Source organism: Xenopus laevis, chromosome 1L, assembly GCF_017654675.1.
Source record: "Xenopus laevis strain J_2021 chromosome 1L, Xenopus_laevis_v10.1, whole genome shotgun sequence".
In the NCBI taxonomy this organism is placed as follows: Eukaryota; Metazoa; Chordata; class Amphibia; order Anura; family Pipidae; genus Xenopus; species Xenopus laevis.
Genome location: NC_054371.1, coordinates 104,620,866 through 104,640,115, shown reverse-complemented (window position 1 = coordinate 104,640,115; position 19,250 = coordinate 104,620,866). Strand labels below are relative to the sequence as shown.

The 19,250-nt window shown below is 37.9% G+C and overlaps 1 protein-coding gene across 5 annotated transcripts in view; it reads right to left on the bottom strand.

The window, feature by feature from the left end:
* LOC108712232 (PH and SEC7 domain-containing protein 3) overlaps nucleotides 1-19,250 on the bottom strand; it is a 291,364-nt gene that overhangs the window by 118,722 nt on the left and 153,392 nt on the right. For 4 of the 5 annotated variants that reach the window (XM_041561322.1, XM_041561327.1, XM_041561331.1 and 1 more), the window contains 3 exons: nucleotides 13,873-13,953; nucleotides 13,285-13,397; nucleotides 12,848-12,908 (listed from right to left, as the gene is read on the bottom strand). In XM_041561322.1, coding sequence (XP_041417256.1) covers nucleotides 12,848-12,908; nucleotides 13,285-13,397; nucleotides 13,873-13,953 — 255 coding nt within the window. The remainder of the gene's footprint in view (nucleotides 1-12,847; nucleotides 12,909-13,284; nucleotides 13,398-13,872; nucleotides 13,954-19,250) is intronic. The other variant, XM_018254300.2, reaches the window with a different exon arrangement.

Below are 19,250 nucleotides of genomic sequence, written 5' to 3'. Positions count from 1 at the left end.
ACTTGAGCCCAACTAAGATATAATGAATCCTGTTTGGAAGCAAACCCAGCCTATTGGATTTATTTAATGTTTACATAATTTTCTAGTAGATTTATGGCATGAAGATCCAAATTACGGAAAGATTATTCAGAAAACCCCAGGTCCCGAGCATTCTGGATTACAGGTCCCATACCTGTACTGAAAAATAACTGTTTTAAACAACTATTTCTATAATATGCCTCAATAATGGCTTTTCTCAGAAATGTAGCTCTTCCAGTAATCCCTTTATTAATGCAAGACTGCCAACTTTCTAGGATTTTATTCCTAGAATAATAGCTGGCAAAAGCCCGAATATAAGCACCTAATTTGAAAAAATGCAATGAGATAGGATAGCATTTAATATTTATAGTTTTTATACAGCTAACTAAACGAAGGGACAGTGCCAACCCTGTTCTATTTGAATAAAACACTGTAATACAGTACATGAACCCAGGATATAGCAAAAACTCAATATTCAGGTTAAGAAATATCTATAACCAGACTGGAGAGTTATAACAAAATATTTTATTTATACCTGAAAACCATATGTTTTATTTACATAATTAGACCTATGTTAATTGCTTTATTTAAAGGGGATCTAACCCCCAAAAAATGTATTAGTGTTTTATGTATTCAGAGTGGTTCTCTGAGTACTTTTGCAATGAATTATTATCTATTTTAAGATGTTTCTGCGATATTAGCATAGTTGTAGGCAGTTTTATACTGCTAGGCAGGCTTAAGCTGAACAGGTTTTTTTTCACCTTTGAATTAAGGTGAAAGTATGATGCAGATTGATGTTCTGAGGAAAATTGCAATTGATTTTCATTATAATTATTTGTGGTTTTGAGTTATTTAGCTTTTTATTCAGCAGCTCTCCAGTTTGCAATTTCAGCAATCTGGTTGCTAGGGCCAAATCACCCTAGCAACCATACATTGATTTGAATAAGAGACTGGGATAAGAATAGGAGAGGGACTAAATAGAAAGATGAATAATAAAAAGTATAAATAACAATACATTTGTAGCCTTTGGAACATTTGTTTTTTTAGAAGGGGATCAATGACCCCTATTTGAAAGCTGGAAAGAGTCAGAAGAAAAATGCAAATAGTAAAAAAATTATAAAATGTAATGAAGACCTATTGAAAAGTTGCTTCTATAACATACAGGGCCAGAGTGTCAGTGACTCTGCCTATGTACTACCTGGATTCAGTTAACCCTTGGGTTGCCAACTTTCAGTTGCATGAAAAGCTCTAGGCCTCTAGGCCAGTGACTGGATCACATCAAAGGGCCATGCAGACTTATGTTCAATTTTGTCAACGTAGAAAAAGAACACACCAGCACATCATGGGTAATGCTAGCAGGAAAAGCCTTGCTTGTTTACTGCGGATGCAACGTTTCTTTTGCTGACATTGCGGCTACCACAGATCGAAAGGCCAATACCTTTGGCTAAAGTGAAGAGGAAAGAAAGAAAATACTGCACGCTACCTACAGTCTCCCGCAAGCTCCTATACCCACTGAGCCCAATCTCCTTTGGAAATTAGAGCAATTAAGAAGAAGGGATACAGCATGGGCTCTACACTCTGCATCATTGGTGGAATAGGCAAGAGCACAGAGGATTCCGGGGGGACTACGAATTACTTTGCAACCAGCCCTATTTCGTGGAGACCAAGATTTCCTTACCAATTTTAAACTGCTGCAGCTTGGATTTAATTACGCTAACGATTTAACAGCTCCAGATCAGCCAAAAAGAGTTGAATTATTTTCGGTGGAGGAAGAATACAAAGTAAAAGCGGGATCAAGCAGTGCCAGTACATTACAGGAATTGGTTCGGAAAATAGAACAGCTGCAACAAGAAATTCTACAATAAAAGCTCCGCAAATTCAAGAGGGACACGCAAGACTACGAGTCGGGCGAGGTGTACACATGGAAAGAATCACGGCGTGCCTTTCGTCCATACAGACATTATCCACCAAAGCCTTGGCGACAGACAACAACGCAACACTCTGAGTCGGAGCTTACTTTGCCTGCATCTTCACAAAGCTCTACAAGTTCTTTTTTAGGGGAGGGCCCCCAGCCAAAAAGAAACGCAAGACATGGAGAGGACATGGATGAAAACGCCATGGAGGAAGCTCAGGTAAATAATGTTATTAACTTATCTGCATATGAACTAAAGACTAACAAACTTTCTGTCCTAAGTAAAGGATTCAATTTCGTCCCCACCTATACTGCTGCACCATTTACAATGGCTATTGATTTGTGATTTACTAGAAATTTCAAACTAAAATTGTACTTTGCTGAAAAAAAATCTGAGCAAAAGGAAAGTTTTGTTAAATTGTTTAAGGGGAAATTGGGCACAAAAGGCAATTTCGTTCCTCCTGGGTTTTTTCCCGCAATTGACACCTTCAAAGCAATGGTAATGGCTGACATTAATAAATATTTAACAAAAGATACAAACAAACATAACAAAAATATTTTGCGTGCCGAATATGAAGCACTGAAAACACTGCAAAATAATGTTGATGTCATCATTACCAAGGCGGATAAAGGGGGTGGAAAGGTGTTGTTAAATAAAATCGATTATGACACAGAGGCCCTTGCCTCTGGCGCCTGTGTAACTCACCCATAACAAGGCACTAAACACGCTATATGTGTTTTCTTTACATGCGATACAAAGGATGTAATTTACAGCCTTAAATGTCCTTGTGGGTTAATATACATAGGACAAATCAGTAGGGCCATGAAACTGAGGTTAAATGAACACGATCTGCACCTATCGGCCACCTCCTATAACTGTTGAAACTATAAGTACAAAGGTCAAGAAAAAATTTGACAAAATGAAAAGTGAAACCTTGTTGGCTAAACATTTTTTTACCCATACACATCAACTCTCTCAATTACATTGGCAGATACTTGAAAAGGTCCTTCCTAAACCAGGCATGGATAAAAAGAGATTATTATTACAGAGAGAGTGCTATTGGATATGGCGTTTGCAATCTCGCCCCCAGAAAGGGTTGAATGAAGAATTTAATTTGAGCTGTCTTTTGTAATATTGTTATCTGGTACTAATCCACACTTATTTTCTCTTTTAGATAAGCAGTTTGCGGTCATATGCCTCAGGGAAAGATTTTCTTCCTCAAAATTATAGGGTAAGATAGAACCTTTATATAGAGGTACAGTCCAATGTGTAATACTGTTCAGATTTTGTCTGATAGCATTTAGCAGTTTGAAACAATGTATTTTTAATACCTGTGACACCTTAAGTATGATTTTGATACATTTTGTATAAATAGTAACTTTGTATCTTTATTGCACTGGACACTATGCCTATCGTGACTCATTTCTCTGAAAAGAAAAATCTTTTTATTCGTTTTTATTCTTTTTTATACAATGGACACAAACCTATTATGAATTTTTCTCCACAATTCCAGTTTTTGGATGTTTTTTCTATGGACTTTTTTCTATGGACTATGTATTGCTATGGACTATTTATATTCTTTTTTCTTTTTTTTTCTCTATTGGCTAAAAATGTTTACATTTGTATTTATACTATGAATTTTCTTATATTCTTTTTGATATTGTAATACCACTTTCACTAATAAAGCTTAATTGCTATGCTTTTAAATACTATGTGCACTAATATCTGGTATGCTTGAGAAAGGGTTTATGCCCCGAAACGTTGCATCCACAATAAACGAGCAAGGCTTTTCCTGCTAGCATTACCCATGGTGTGTCAGTGTATTCTTTTTCTACGTTGTATTTGAGGCTGCCAATTCCTCTAACTCCAAGCACCTGGGATTCAATTTTTTCGCCAGGCAATATTATATAACAATATTTGGCTGAACACCCACAAGATATAGGTCTGGGAGATGATCATTTGACCACATATGCAGCCAATAGACTGCCAGATCAGTTAAAGGCGTTTACCTTTAAACTAACTTTTAGTATGATGTAGGCAATGGTTTCCAGAGACAATTTGCAATTGGTTTTCATTTTCTATTTGTAGTTTTTGTCATATTTGTCGATTTTGAGCTTTTTATTCAGCAGCACTCAAGTTTGCAGTTTCAGCCTTCTGGTTGCTAGGACTCAAATTACCCTAGCAACAATGCATTGAGACTGGAATTTGAATAGGAAAACGCCTAAATAGAAAAGTAGCATTCACTATACATTTGTAGACTTACAGTCAGTGACCCCCATTTGAAAGCTGGCAAGGGTCAGAAGAAGAAGGCAAAGCATGCAAAAACTATAAAAAATAAACAATGATTATTAATTGAAAGGTTGCTTAGAATTACTCATTATATAACATACTAAAAGTAAACTTTGAGGTGAATCACCCCTAAGGTGATTGGGTGGCTAAGTCAGTAGACAGTATAACCCTGTGCATGGTCACATTTCAGCTTTTCTTGTCCTGAGTAAAACAATAATAAGTGTGCATATTAGAAATGCTTTTTTGAAAACAGTTTAGAAAATCCAAGCAGGCATTCCGATATTTTTCTCTACAACAATCAGGCAATGTGGTCACGGTTTCACTGAAGCCTATAGGTAATGTATCATGCTATGTTTGAGAGAAAATAGCAAAATGGCTTTCATGCATATTACAAATATGTCGATACATAATTCTCACTATACAGAAAACTCAATGAACCCTTGCAAGGAATATAGAAAAAAACAAACTTAACTCTACTTAGTATGGAATAATTTCCTTGCTGAGCAAGGACATTATATACATGAAAAGACAGCACAGAGCCATTTTAAATACCACTACGCTTTAGATTTTATAGCCTGCAATATGGATATAAAGGAGGTTGAAGTGTAAAATTGATTTAGGTCTAACAAAAATCAAAGTGTATGCTCTCTTAAAGGATGAGACATATCAAAGCAAAGCGAGAACAGAATTTTCTTTTTAGATTACAGATTTTTTTATATTAATGATGCTTATAAGAGGATATGAGATTGAATGAGTACACAAATAAATGGTTTGTAATTCGTGCTCAAGCTCATATATACTGCCAGACCTTACTCTTCTGTCTATTACTATAACAGTTTTTCAGTATATATATTTTCAAATATATGCCTTCTTTATTTGTGATAATCCCAGTATACAGTACTGTATATGATTATTATGGCACATCAATATAGCAGGGTCTACACGATTTTCTAAATAACCACAATTTAAATTTGAGATTTCTGTGCATAATAAAATTGTGTTTTTACATTTAAAGGAGAAGGAAAGCTTTATTGCCAAAAGATTAGCCACAATAATGCAAGCTAGAACGCTATATTTATTCTGCAGAATGCTTTACTATACCTGAGTAAACAGCTCTAGACACTGCCTCTGTTTGTTTAGGATAGACGCTGCCATATAAGCTTGGTGTGACAACACTTCCTGCCTGAGTCTCTCCCTGCTCACTTACAGCTCTGAGCTCAGATTACAGCAGGGATGGGAGGAGGGAGGGGGAGAGGAGCAAACTGAGCATGCTCAAGCCCTGCCCTGGAGGTTTAAACTGAAAACAGGAAGTCTGATATAGAAGCCCATGTCTACACAATAAAAGGAAAGAAATGCTGTGTTTCTTTTGACAGAGGACTCAGACCAGCATTACTTCGATGGTTTACTGGTGTATTTATATAGACCTTTCTGATAAAGCTTACTTCATTTTAGCCTTTCCTTCTCCTTTAAGCAAACAGCAGCTCCAATGTATACAGGAGGATGTGACATTTCAGAAAGCTGAAAGTCTTAAACAGAATCACTCCTTACGCATTTCTCTGTAGAGACATTTCCTTACAACATGTAGTGATGATGTAAGAGACAGTTATTTCATTACATGCAACAGACACTTGCCATCAAAAATGTGTATGACTAGCATGATTCTAATCCTATTCACAAAAACAATGTTTATGCACAGGTTGTCAAGAGCCAGGGATCACACTCTCATTCCTGCTGATATCTACAGTGTGAAATATAATTCAGATTTTTTGAGTGCCAAAGCATATAGTGCTATGCTGCCCTCTAATGTCCAAATTTAGCAAGCATATCTAGCAATTCTGAGCTTGCAGAAGAAAAGAAACAGGGATAAATCACATTAAACATATGACTAGAAGCTTTAATTATATTAGGATTATCTGTAGAAAGGTCAAAAACATTTATTCTGCACCATAAATCATAGCTCACATCACAACAGAAATCTATTTCTAGTAATTATATAAAAAAACAGCGATTATAAGTAATACAATTTATTGCACTAAAAACTATTTTATGACCATTAAACAGAAAACAATGTGAAAACATTTTAAATATAAGATGTAGAATGTTATCACTCAAAATATGCTAATTAGCTCTCTACAAAGGGATTTTACAGCCAAATAACAATAATAAAATACCTCAATAGTGCAATACATAACAATTAAATCAGTAAAATAAGATCAGTATAATCCCAGTATCAGTTTCACTGTGCAATGAACACTGTGCAAAAGCTTTTCACACCCAACAATGAGTTATTGTTTTAGTGTGTTTTTCTGTAAAAAGTGTATGTTTGTGTCATTTATATGGGTGCAAAGAGGAAGGCACACATTTGTATGTTTGTGTCACTTATATGGGTGCAAAGAGGAAGGCACACAGACAAACGACCAGGGTGCCCATTAGACTGAATGATGACCACCATGGGGCTGAGGGGTATTGATGCAAGGAAAATAGCACATAGTTTCAACACCTTTGCTATTGTCTTTGGTCCTTGGGACACCCATTGTCTAGGAGTGCAGGCCAAAGTGGTGAGCGAAGATTTTGCTTCAAAAGCCAGACTTCCACTCCCCAACTTGGATCACACACAGTTATGATCTATGGAAGGCTGATCATTTCCTACACTGATAATACATTTTAGGATATTAACTAGCTAGAGGTTAATTTTTACAGAGGCTTTTCGTTCCTTTAAACATACTCAGTATGTAATCTCGTGCTTTTGAATGAGAACTGCTCTGTTCCTGCTTATATCCTTAAAAATTACAGCAGTGGTGAGTGTATCAGAAAAAAACAGAAGTTAGCCTTTATTTGCAAGTGACATAATCCGGGGACTAGTTAGAGTTTGAGTTAGGAAGTAATTATTTACCCCTCTGATGCAAATTAGCGAGGCTTCAGACTGGGTTTTTTGCCATCCTCTTGATCAATTAGCAGGTAGGCAGGTTTAAAAAGTTGAACTTGATGAACGTGTGTCTTTTTTCAGCCTAACTTACTATGACATCACAGAAGGAGGTAGGAGTCACGGGGTAAAGGTGGCCATACACAGAGAGAAATGCTAATTTGGTGATGTCACCAAATGAGCGGATCTCTCCACGATATGCCCACTTTGAGCCCTAGGGCCCCATGATTGGATCATAATGAAAGGTATATGAGCGTTCGATTGCTGGACTGCATCAACAAACAGATGTGGTCCACGATCCGACGGGATTTTTAACCCTGCCTGATCCACAACTGCCCGACTCTCGATCAGGGAAGCCCGATGGAGGGCCCCATTCTTAGGCCAGTAAGCTGCCGACTCAGTCTGCCACCTTAAGGATTCAATTTCACAGAATGCAGGTATTACAGAATGCTGCAGTAGTACATTACAGGAATCTGCATCAGCAGCCATCGTAACCTGCATACTGCTACATGTAACAGTTTTTGCATCCTTTAACTATGCATTACTATCAGGGGGTACATATTTACCAATTCCAACATAACAAGCAGTTGATTATAACATTTCACTGCAAACAGCTTTCCAGGAGATCTGCAGAATACCTGCCTGCTATGGGAATTTATGAGCTTTAATTCATTTAACCTATAAAGGACCTTATTTTATTTAATTTCATTTTTGGAGATAGCACTTTGTAAAAAATCATTACAGCACTGTAGAACACACAGACAATTTTGTGCATACTTTCTATGGTTCAAGACGCATACAGAATTGTGTGTGTCGGAGTTACTTGACCTTTGGAGCATGAGGTCTGCTCCAAAGTTTACATAGACTTCACTTTATGACATAATCATTTTAACTCAATCTAGCCCTTAAATATGCTATATGTGAAATATATTCATGTACATGTAATAAATTGGACATTAATAATCTAGGCAATTTGAGAGTGGGATAAATTTAGAGCTTTCTCTTCTTCACTCTTTTCCTATTTGTGCCCCATATATAACTTTTAATCACTGCAGCCAAATAATACACAAAAACAGATAATAAACCATCATGTATACTTAACAAATCATAACATTTCATATTTCAAGCAGTACTGACAAAAGCACATTTCAGGACTAAATTAAAGTGCCAGAAAGATGGTTGATGCAAAGTATGAATGATTTTTCAGTTTCATGTCTACACTCAAAGCAGCCAACTTCAAAGAAAGGAGACAATGGTTGCAGACACATGGAAATGGATTTGAATTAATGTAACTCAACCAACAGCTGAGGTATACTTTTTGGTTAATCTCACAACAAAAACTGGTTTTCAGGTGAATGTCCAATATTTTTATTTCTTCAGATAGCAAGAAAATGGGATCTTTCAAGAAGGCTGAGAAATCAAGCTGTGGCTGCAGTCCTAGGCATCTGAATATCACAAAAGAATTGACAGTCATAATTACTGATTGGATCACTCAAATTTGGCTTATTGGTTGAGCAGCATAACTTAGCAAAAAAAAAAAATATTCAAATTTGATGGCAAACTGGGGGATACCAATTCTGGCCTTTAACACAGAGTTGCTAAAAACTGTGTTTGAGAATAAGAGTGACATTGGCTTGATTCAGCAGGATAGTATAAAGAAATTCTGGGCCAATAAAAATATGCATAGCACGGCCATATTTGAGTTTCTAAATGGAGGCCATAACAATAAGACTTAAATGTGTCCAATGTAATTAGCATTGCACAGGATGCATCACTGTAGTATAGCCACATTGTGGCAGTGCTGCATAGCAACTAGTCTGCATTATTATTTAAAAAAAAAAAGTTAAGATGTAACTACCCTGGAATTTGAATTACTGTAGGTCAGAATATGTGGTTTATTGGGTGGCAAATTATGTTTTTTTACTTCAGCTAATCAATATGGTGCAGGATATTGAAAACCTCTGACCAGTTTCAGTTTGGGCTGTTTAGAAGGCTGAAGGTTGAGCTGCACCAAAAGAAATTAAAACAGACCCATGTTAAAGTTATGATGCTGAGATTAGACACGTGTGGCACAAAAGAAAAACTGTCAACTTACCACCTAAAGTTTCAAGTAACAACACGAATAAGATATCCAAGGGAATAAAGAGAAAATACCAGAAATTAGAATTCACACTTTACCTGAACATTGACTCTCTAAATAAAAAGCCTTTATTTGCCCTGATAGAATTTAATAATTGTACAGTATACAGGCTAGCCTGTTATAAAAAAAAAATTACTGTTCAGATTCTAACTGGACCCCTTCACATGAATATGCAAGAATTTGATTAGTTTCACAGGTCGTGTACAAAATATATATAAAAGTTAATGTCAAGTTAATTTAAAAGGAAATGGAAAGCTCAAACTGAAAATTGCATCAATAATTAAAATGTCAGGTGCCAGACATTCTAATAACTTTGGGACTTGATGCCTGAATTACAGTATATCATAGTAAAATGTGATCAGAATGCAGACTCTCAGTCCTAAGGGCTCTTTTACAAGCACAAGAGAAGTGCAGTTTGGGCTCAATTTACCATGTATTTTGCCCAGAGTATTTCCCTGCAATTCCAGAGATGTATTTGATGAAAATGTTCCAGTTGGTGTAATTTCTTGCATTCATCAAAATTATGTCTGCAGCAGGTCTGCTGTGTGAATTGATGCAGGCTGCTGTGGAAACCTTTGAGATGGTAGTAGCTCCAGGGTTTAGCCACAGCAACAGGTGCACTACATGCAATTTGCAAGAGGAAAGTAGGAATAACCCAGAGGTGCAACTATGCTTAAAGGAGAACTAACCCCTAAAATTTAATATGGCTAAAATGCCATATTTTACATTCTGAACTTCATTCAACACCTTAAACCTTCAGCTTCTCCATAGCAGCAATGATCCAGGACTTCAAACTTGTCACAGGGGGGTCACCATCTTGGAAAGTGTCTGCAACACTCACGTGCTCAGTGGGCTCTGAGCAGTTGCTGAGAATAAAGTACATTCAGGTACAGTATCTTCCACCCTTGCTTCCATCCAGAGCATAAATCAGAGAAAAACGTGTAGGGGTAATGATACCAGGAAGCCCAAAGAGCTGCTGCTGAAGTGTCCTTTATTCACCACAGTGTGGTGAATAAAGGACACTTCAGCAGCAGCTCTCTGCACTTCCTGGTATCATTACCCATACACGTTTTTCTCTGCAGCTGCTGGGAAGCTAATCTTAGGAGTCGTCGCAAATTAGCAATCAGAACATGAGGTTTGCCTGTAATATAAGATGATGCTACAGGGCTGATTATTAAATTCTGATGCTAATTGCACTGGTTTCTGTGCTGCTATGTAGTAATTATATTTATTAATTTCTAATCCACATTATATTATAAATACTGTGTATTTTGAGTTGGTCCCTAAGCTCAGTAACTGAGAGCAGCACAGAGCATGTGCAGTGAATCATCAGAAAAGAAGACATTTCTTGCATAGTACTACAGTTCAGCTTTAGTTCTCCTTTAAGCGTAAGGAGCAGCTTTAGACACAAGTACTATTTTGCCTGGCCGTGTGACAACTTCACATGTGGATCGTAAATGAGCCCTCTAGTGTTCGCCATTACATTTTAACTATGCAAAGCTAAAAAAAAAAACAAGGTTTTTTCATTCTTCATTAAAATTGATTAATGGAAGTATATATTCCTTGCATTTCTGAACAGACACTGTTTTTCCCACTGTGCATGATCTACATAACCTCCTGTAATGCGCTATTACTTTGATTCGAACGATTCTAATTCGGCCGAATACGGACCTATTCGATTGAAAACTGACCTATTCGACCAAAAAAAACTTCGACTTAATTTCAGTTGGTCTTTTTGAATTAAAATGTTGAAGTTTTTTCAATTTGAAATTCGACCCTTGATAAATATGCCCCTTAGTATTATTAACCTTTATTTATAGCATGACGCGTTTTGAAGCACACAGCTTTAAAGGAAAACCAAATACCCGTACAATGTAGGTCTCTATAAAAATATATTGCACAAAACAGCCCATATGTAAAACCCTGCTTCATGTAAATAAACAATTTTAATAATAATATACTTTTTTAGTAGTATGTGACATTGGGTAATCCTAAATAGAAAATTGTCAATTTAAAAGGGGTACCACTTGGGATCCTAGGATTCACGGTGCACACAAACATACCAACAAACTGTACTTGTTAGGTCACATGAGCCAATTCTGTCTTTTGCTTCCACACTTCTTCCTGTTACAGTTAGAGCTGCAGTATTTCTGGTCAGGTGATCTCTGAGGCAGCGCAGAGAATATCATAAAATGGTGGCTCAAGGGAAAATATGTAAAAGGGCAATATCTACTTAAATATATATTCCATTTTGGTAATATTCTTTAATAAGTCACTTAATATGATACAAACTATCTGTTGCTTAAGTATTCATTTTTGGGGTACTTTAATATTTTATTTATTTAATATCTTATTTAATTACTATTATAGGGAGTAATATAACATAATGGGTATAAATCATATTTTAGAATTCACCATGGAGTAAGTTAAGTGGCTTGTATTAATACTATCGTTAAAATTCCCCACTAATCTCAAATCTTTTTATAAACTACAATACTTGTGAGCTTCTATTTCAAAGGCCACTACACCTCAGTTTGTTAGATTTACTTTTGCAGTTGTCTAACAGATCCAATATTTATTTGTAACCCTGTGTATGGTTCTGAAAGTTTTGGATAGGAACTAATCAAATAAACAAATTATTTTATTTAAAAAAAAATTCCAAAAATTATATACGTATAAAGCATTTAACATAGATTAGCACTATGGTTTTCCAAAGCTATAAATGGTACTGTCTGTGCAAAAATGTACACTATACTAAGAATGTACTAACAAAGTTTGGTCTTTTAACATATGGAGAACTATTATAGCAATGGTATAACTATAGAGGAAGCAGACCCCTGCTTCATCTATGACTGTAGAGATTCCCCTTCCCCAGCTGCTCTCCTATGTGACAGAGAGAGCAGCAGGGAGCATGGTGGTGTAGTTAAGAGTTTGTGATGAGCAAACTCCTCTGAAGATTTTTTGCGGAGGAGAGGGCCCAGCGCAGAGTTGTTACGCCACTGTTTGATTGCTTTTTGGCACCTAATACACACCACATAGAAACCAGCAGGAGGCATTAACGTTTTGCTGTTTGAAAACAAAAACATTATTGGCTGCGATAATGTAAAGTCTGAGGCAAGTTACACATCTAGCCTCATGGTATTAACATGCTGCTAACTGTAACTACAAAGCCATCGCCATAAGTGTTCACTTAAATTTTAATGGTATTTCTGTTAAATAAATCTTTTTGTGCAAGGGGCAGTCAAACTCGATACGTGTTTTTTTTTCCCCCTCTACTTTGTACCTTTTTTACCTAGCATGGCCAACAAATACGTGCATTGTACATTGCTAATCTCATATATTTATAATAGACAGGCCCTCTGCTGGGACAGACGTGATAGTGTCAGAACAGTGACAGTGGCAGAAGCGGCCTCCTGTACAGAGGCATACAGAGATAGCGCCAGGCTCCCCTGCAACAAATCTACTGAGGTGGCGGCACAAAACAAAACACATTTTAATAACAATTCTCACAAGTAGTTAACAAAGGACAATGGATTAGAACTGAAGTACAGAACAGGAACACTTACATGTCCATGCAAGTCTGTGTTGAGAAGCATTATTGCACAGGTGAGACAATGTACTCCATCTATATCATACAGGGAAAAAAGCATAACGTATAAAATTGGTTGCAGTTTGCCTAAAATGTCAGTTTATTTAGTGTAATATGCTTTGCTAAAATACAAATAAACATGCCTTTAAACTAAAGTATAGAAGCAGAATACAATGTATGTACAGTACATAAAGTTATTACTGCACACAAGTCCGGATACAAACATTACAAATAAATTGTAACATAGCTGCATAAAGCTATTTCTGTTACTGTACTGTAATTATGTCTTAAATAGCAGACTTTTTTATAGAAATAACATTCATTCTCATATGCTTTAAAACTACTGGAGCAAGGCTATCTATCACCTACCACCCAGTAAACAATCTTGCATAACTTCACAGAATGTACATACCTGGAGAAGACATGCTGTTTGGATTGCACAGAAAGTATCTGTTGGAGAAATGGACCAATACCCTCTCCCTTTCCTGAGTTTCCCCAATGAGTGAAAAGGCTTTAAAGAAAATCCTGCAAAATGAAACACAATTGTACATTTTTGGCACTAATGCATTTTTTGATACTGCATATATAGTTATTTAACACAAATGTACTATTTTATGAATGACTGCTTAAAAATACATTTCAAGTAAAAAGTAAAATATACTCAGACTGGAATGTCCATAGTGAAAGGCTCCATAGTAAACTTATTTCTAGATAACACCACTACAAGTGCCCCAATTGGCAGCACAATGGTTTAGCGTTTAGCAGTGGCGTAACTACTGGGAGAGCAGGGGGTGTGATTGGGCCAGGGTCCGCACCCCCTCAGGGCCCCCGGCAGCTCGCGCGCCACTGACTCTGGCCACAGAAAAAAATTTTCATAATAACCCCCCAAATGAATTTCGGATATATTGGAATTTAAGGGAGTTTGTAAAAACTCACATGAATTCAAAATTCGACCCTTCCCTTTTTTTCACAAAAACTTTACATTTTATTCCAGCTGTACCTGAGTGATTGATCCAGAGTCAGTCCTGTGAAGTCGAAAAATTTAAGATACTCTTCTGCCACAATTTTGCTGAAATCATTGCTGCATGAACAAAACACACAAGTAAATCATATGGTAAGCAATACAATTGGTTAATTATATTTTGCTTCTTTATGTCTCATTTGGTAGCAATGAAAACATCTAAAACAGTGCTGTCAAAGTTCTGTGGTACCGAGGGCCAAAATTTTACTGGCCTATGTGGTGGAGGGCCGATAATGGAAGTCTGTGTTGGCCACTCCCCCTTTTAAACCACACCCACTGTAAACCACACCCACATTACCACAAGAACTTTTAAGATCGTATCCACATTAACGATGGTAGCACACCAAAAAACCAAATGGTTGGTGCTCACTGCAGGGAAATCCCTCATCACTCATATGTGAAAATTGAAGTCATGTTAAAAACATACCCTTAAATCCATATGCCTCATCCTCCCCTGTGGATAATACAACAACCCCCCAACACATGATTAAACACCTTAGGGGCCCCTAACAACAATTTCCAAATGCTAACAAACTCCTAACAGGCTTACATCCCACAGGTAGGGTAGGGCAAGCAGTACTGGGCAAGCAGAGAGTGGCACACACAGGGAGGCAGGGCCGGGCCAAGGTATTTTTGCACCCTAGGCAAAGGCTTCAATCAGTGCCCCCCCACCCAGTCCTGCATTACCATTTCCCACCTTACCAGTCATATAGCCCCCTGTACCTGTGCCAGCACCTATCAAATTGCCTCCATTTGTACCTATGCCAATGGCAGTCAATCCCTCAGATTTCCCCCAGGCCCCAATCTGTACCTGGGCCAACATAAAACAAAAAACCCATCATATTTTTACCCCCAATCTGTACCTATGCCAGCGGCAACCAAAAGAATCCATCATATTGCCCCAATTTGTATCTGTTCCAATAGTAGCCAAAAATCCATCATATTGGCCTCAAACATCTGTGTACCTGTGCCAGCAGCCACCATATTGCCCCATGTACCTGAGCCAGCAGCAGCCAATCCCTTATATTGCCCCCAATCTGTATCTGTGCCAGCATCAGACAAAAAATACACACTATTGCCTCCATATATGTACTTGTGCCAGCAGCAGCCAAATATCCATCATATCATCTGTTTACCTGTGCAAGTAGCAGCCAAGATATTGCCAACAAATATGTAACTGTGCCAGCAGCTGCCAAAAGGGAGCTGGGGAGTGATTCTGTCTGGAACAGGGGGTTTATAAAGTTAAAAAACTATAAAATATATATTAAAGGCCAAGCAAATCAGGGTTTGAAAAAGAAAGAAAGGAAATTGCCCTTAAAAGTGTGCCCCGCCCATGATTGCGCCCTAGGTGGGCGCCTACTATGCCTGCCCCTAGTTCCAGCCCTGCAGAGAGGGAAGGCAGAACAGAGCAGGAGACAAGGAAAGCTATCATTCTAATATATACTATATACAGTGACACAGTGCTGGTGCCCCATTAGCATTTTGAATAAAGTGTGAACAATGTGGGCAGTTTCAGTGTGGGTCTCAGGTGTGAACAGTACAGGCCTTTAGGATATAAACAATAGAGGTGTCACAAGTGTGAACAATGCAGGGGGATCACAGGTGTGATACAAGGGATTAGAGTCTGAATTTGAGGTTTAAACAATGCAGGGTGCAGTTTATCTCTACAGTGATAACTTTTAAATCTTACATATGGTAAACAGATACAGCATCTGGGGGCCAAAGAAGGGCTGCCCGCGGGCCGCCAGTTGGACAGCCCTGATCTAAAAAATATAATTACAATGAATTATCCTTCCCACCCCAGGTTAGTGCCCCCCCAAAAACACACACAAATACACACTTATTTTACCAATACACACTTACATTCACACTTACACACATACATACAATTTTGGGGGATCAGAGGGGTCACACACATTCACAGCACCCACACACGCTTGCACACACACAGAACACGCAATTTGTCAGTTGTACACACACATACACACTTACACTATTTTGTATTTTTTTTCTCCATATTGTCTTTTTTTTGTGTCAGAAAAAACTGTTTTATTGCCATTGCAAATAGCTTATTTGCTAATTGCACTGCGCAATACCTTTTGTATTTTTTTTCGGTGATTATATTACTATTTTGGTGGTGCATTTTTAGCCATTTTAAAGCATGTTTATTCATTTTATTTGCATAGGTGTTTGGCATAGCTTTTCAGTGATTTTCTAGGGTCTCCATACTGTTAGGGGGTCTCATTTTCACATAATACACATACCGGGTGTTTATATTGTAGTCTTGTGCAATAAACAAAAATATACTGGGGCAACAAAAAACATGAATTTTGGAAAAGCTAATTTTAGTGCCTTGAGGGCTGCCCTACAGAGCATTGATTGGGGCATTAGGTTTTCAGATAAAAACACAGAACAGAAATGGTTGTCCTTTAAAATGGTATTAAATCATTACTGTTCTCAATTTATTCCCTTAAGGACTAAACCTAGAAGCTCTAAGAATCATCCTGTGTGACTTAATACAGAAGTAAAGAAGTTAATGGGAAAGAAGAGAAAGGCATTTAAAAACTACAAATCTGTAGGGACAGAAGCTGCATTTAATGAATATAAACACTGTAATAAATGTTGTAAATCAGCAATCCGGAAGGCTAAGAAAAGAAATGAAGAGTTAATTGCGGTGGAGGTGAAAACTAACCCTAAAAAGTTTTTTAAATATATTAATAGTAAAAAGATGCAGGTTGAGAGTGTTGCTCCATTAAATAATGGTACCAGTATGGTTGTAACAGATACAGATAAGGCAAATGTGTTAAATCAGTTCTTTTCTTCAGTGTATACAATAGAGGAGTCTGGGTTCACAGGCTCACTTAATAACTGCACGAATGGTTCAGCTCAATCTAGTCAGTGGATGACTCAGGATATGATTCCAAAAGCTTTAATACAAATTAATGTAAACAAGGCTCCAGGGCCTGATGGCATACACCCGAGTTCTAAGAGAGCTTAGTTCAGTTTTAGACCAGCCCTTATTTCTGATTTTCTCAGATTCACTGTCATCTTTATGGTGCCTATGGATTGGAGAAAAGCTGATGTTATTCCAATATTTAAAAAGGGATTACGATCTCAGACTGGCAATTATAGGCCAGTACGCTTGACATCTGTGGTGGGCAAATTATTTGAAGGCTTGTTAAGGGATCACATTCAAAATTTTGTCCTAATGAATGGCATTATGAGCAACAATCAGCATGGCTTTATGAAGGATAGGTCATGTCAGACGAATTTGATTGCATTTTATGATGTGGTAAGTAAGATTCTGGACAGTGGGGAGGCAGTAGATGTGATCTATTTGGATTTTGCCAAAGCGTTTGATACTGTGCCCCACAAATGACTGCTTTCTAAACTAAGGTCTGTTGGGCTTAATGAAGTCGTTTGCACGTGGATAGGAAACTGGCTACAGGATCGGGTACAGAGGGTGGTTGTTAGTGGGGTCCCCCAGGGCTCAGTATTGGGTCCACTTTTATTTAACTTGTTCATTAATGACTTAGGGGAGGGTGTTGTAAGTAATGTATCAGTGTTTGCAGATGACACAAAATTATCCAGCCAAATTAATTCCATCCAGGATGTGGCATCCTTACAACAGGATCTTGACAAACTGGCAATCTGGGCAGCTAAGTGGCAAATGAGATTCAATGTTGATAAATGTAAAGTCATGCACCTGGGATGTAAAAATATCCAAGCCACTTATACCCTTAATGGGACTGCACTAGGCAAATCCATTATGGAAACGGACCTTGGAGTCCTTGTAGATGATAAACTTGGCTGTAGCAAGCAATGCCAGTCGGCAGCCCAAGGGCAAATAAGGTCTTGAGCTGTATTAAAAGGGGCATAGAGTCAAGGGAGGAGGGGGTCATTCTTCCACTGTATAGAGCACTTGTAAGGCCCCATCTAGAATATGCAGTACAGTTTTGGTCTCCATCACTCAAACAGGACATTATTGTATTAGAGAGGGTACAGAGAAGGGCAACTAAGCTGGTAAAAGATATTGAAAATCTAAGCTATGAGGAAAGACTGGCCAAATTGGGGATGTTCACGCTGGAAAAGAGGCGCTTAAGGGGTGATATGATGACTACCGTATATACCCGAGTATAAGCCGAGTTTTTCAGCATCCAAAATGTGCTGAAAAAGTCTACCTCGGCTTATACTCGGGTCAGCGGTACCGGACCCGAGTAGCTGAGATTGCAGTCACTTTTAATCATTCCTATACCAACAGTACACTTGGGGAAAGACTGCAATATCCCACAATGCCCTCTGTTGGTTATATAAAAGAATAACAGTGACTGCAATATCACACAGCGCCATCTGTTGGTTATATGAAAGAATAACAGTGACTGCAATATCACACAGCGCCATCTGTTGGTTGTATGAAAGAATAACAGTGCGCCCTCTGTTGGTTATATGAAAGATTAACAGTGACTGCAATATCACACAGCGCCATCTGTTGGTTATATGGAAGATTAACAGTGCGCCCTCTGTTGGTTATATGAAAGAATAACAGTGACTGCAATATCACACAGCGCCATCTGTTGGTTATATGGAAGAATAACTGTGACTGCAATATCACACAGCGCCATCTGTTGGTTATATGGAAGAATAACAGTGACTGCAATATCACACAGCGCCATCTGTTGGTTATATGGAAGAATAACAGTGACTGCAATATCACACAGTGCCCTCTGTTGGTTATATGAAAGATTAACAGTGACTGCAATATCACACAGCGCCCTCTGTTGGTTATACGAAAGATTAACAGTGATGGCAATATCAAACAGCACCCTCTGCACATGGTAGTGGGACAGTGGGACAATGCACACAGTAATCCGTTTGGCAATTCTCTGTCACCATCAACTTTGCAAAGAAGTCCGGTTGATCGCTGGGGGGTCACTTTGGCAGAATGTGCGCTGCTGGGAGACAGGGGTGTAGTTGTGTCTAGGCTTATACTAGAGTCAATAAGTTTTCCCAGTTTTCGTAAGGTAAAATTAGGTACCTCGGCTTATACTCGGGTCGGCTTATACTCGAGTATATACGGTATGTATAAATATATAAGGGGATCATATAATAATCTCTCTAATGCTTTATTTACCAGTAGGTCTTTCCAGCAGACACAAGGTCACCCATTCCGATTAGAAGAAAAGAGGTTCCGCCTAAATATTCGGAAGGGGTTTTTTACAGTGAGAGCTGTGAAGATGTGGAATTCTCTCCCTGAATCAGTTGTACAGGCTGATATATTAGATAGCTTTAAGAAGGGGTTGGATAGCTTTTTAGCAAGTAAGGGAATACAGGGTTATGGGAAATAGCTCATAGTCCAA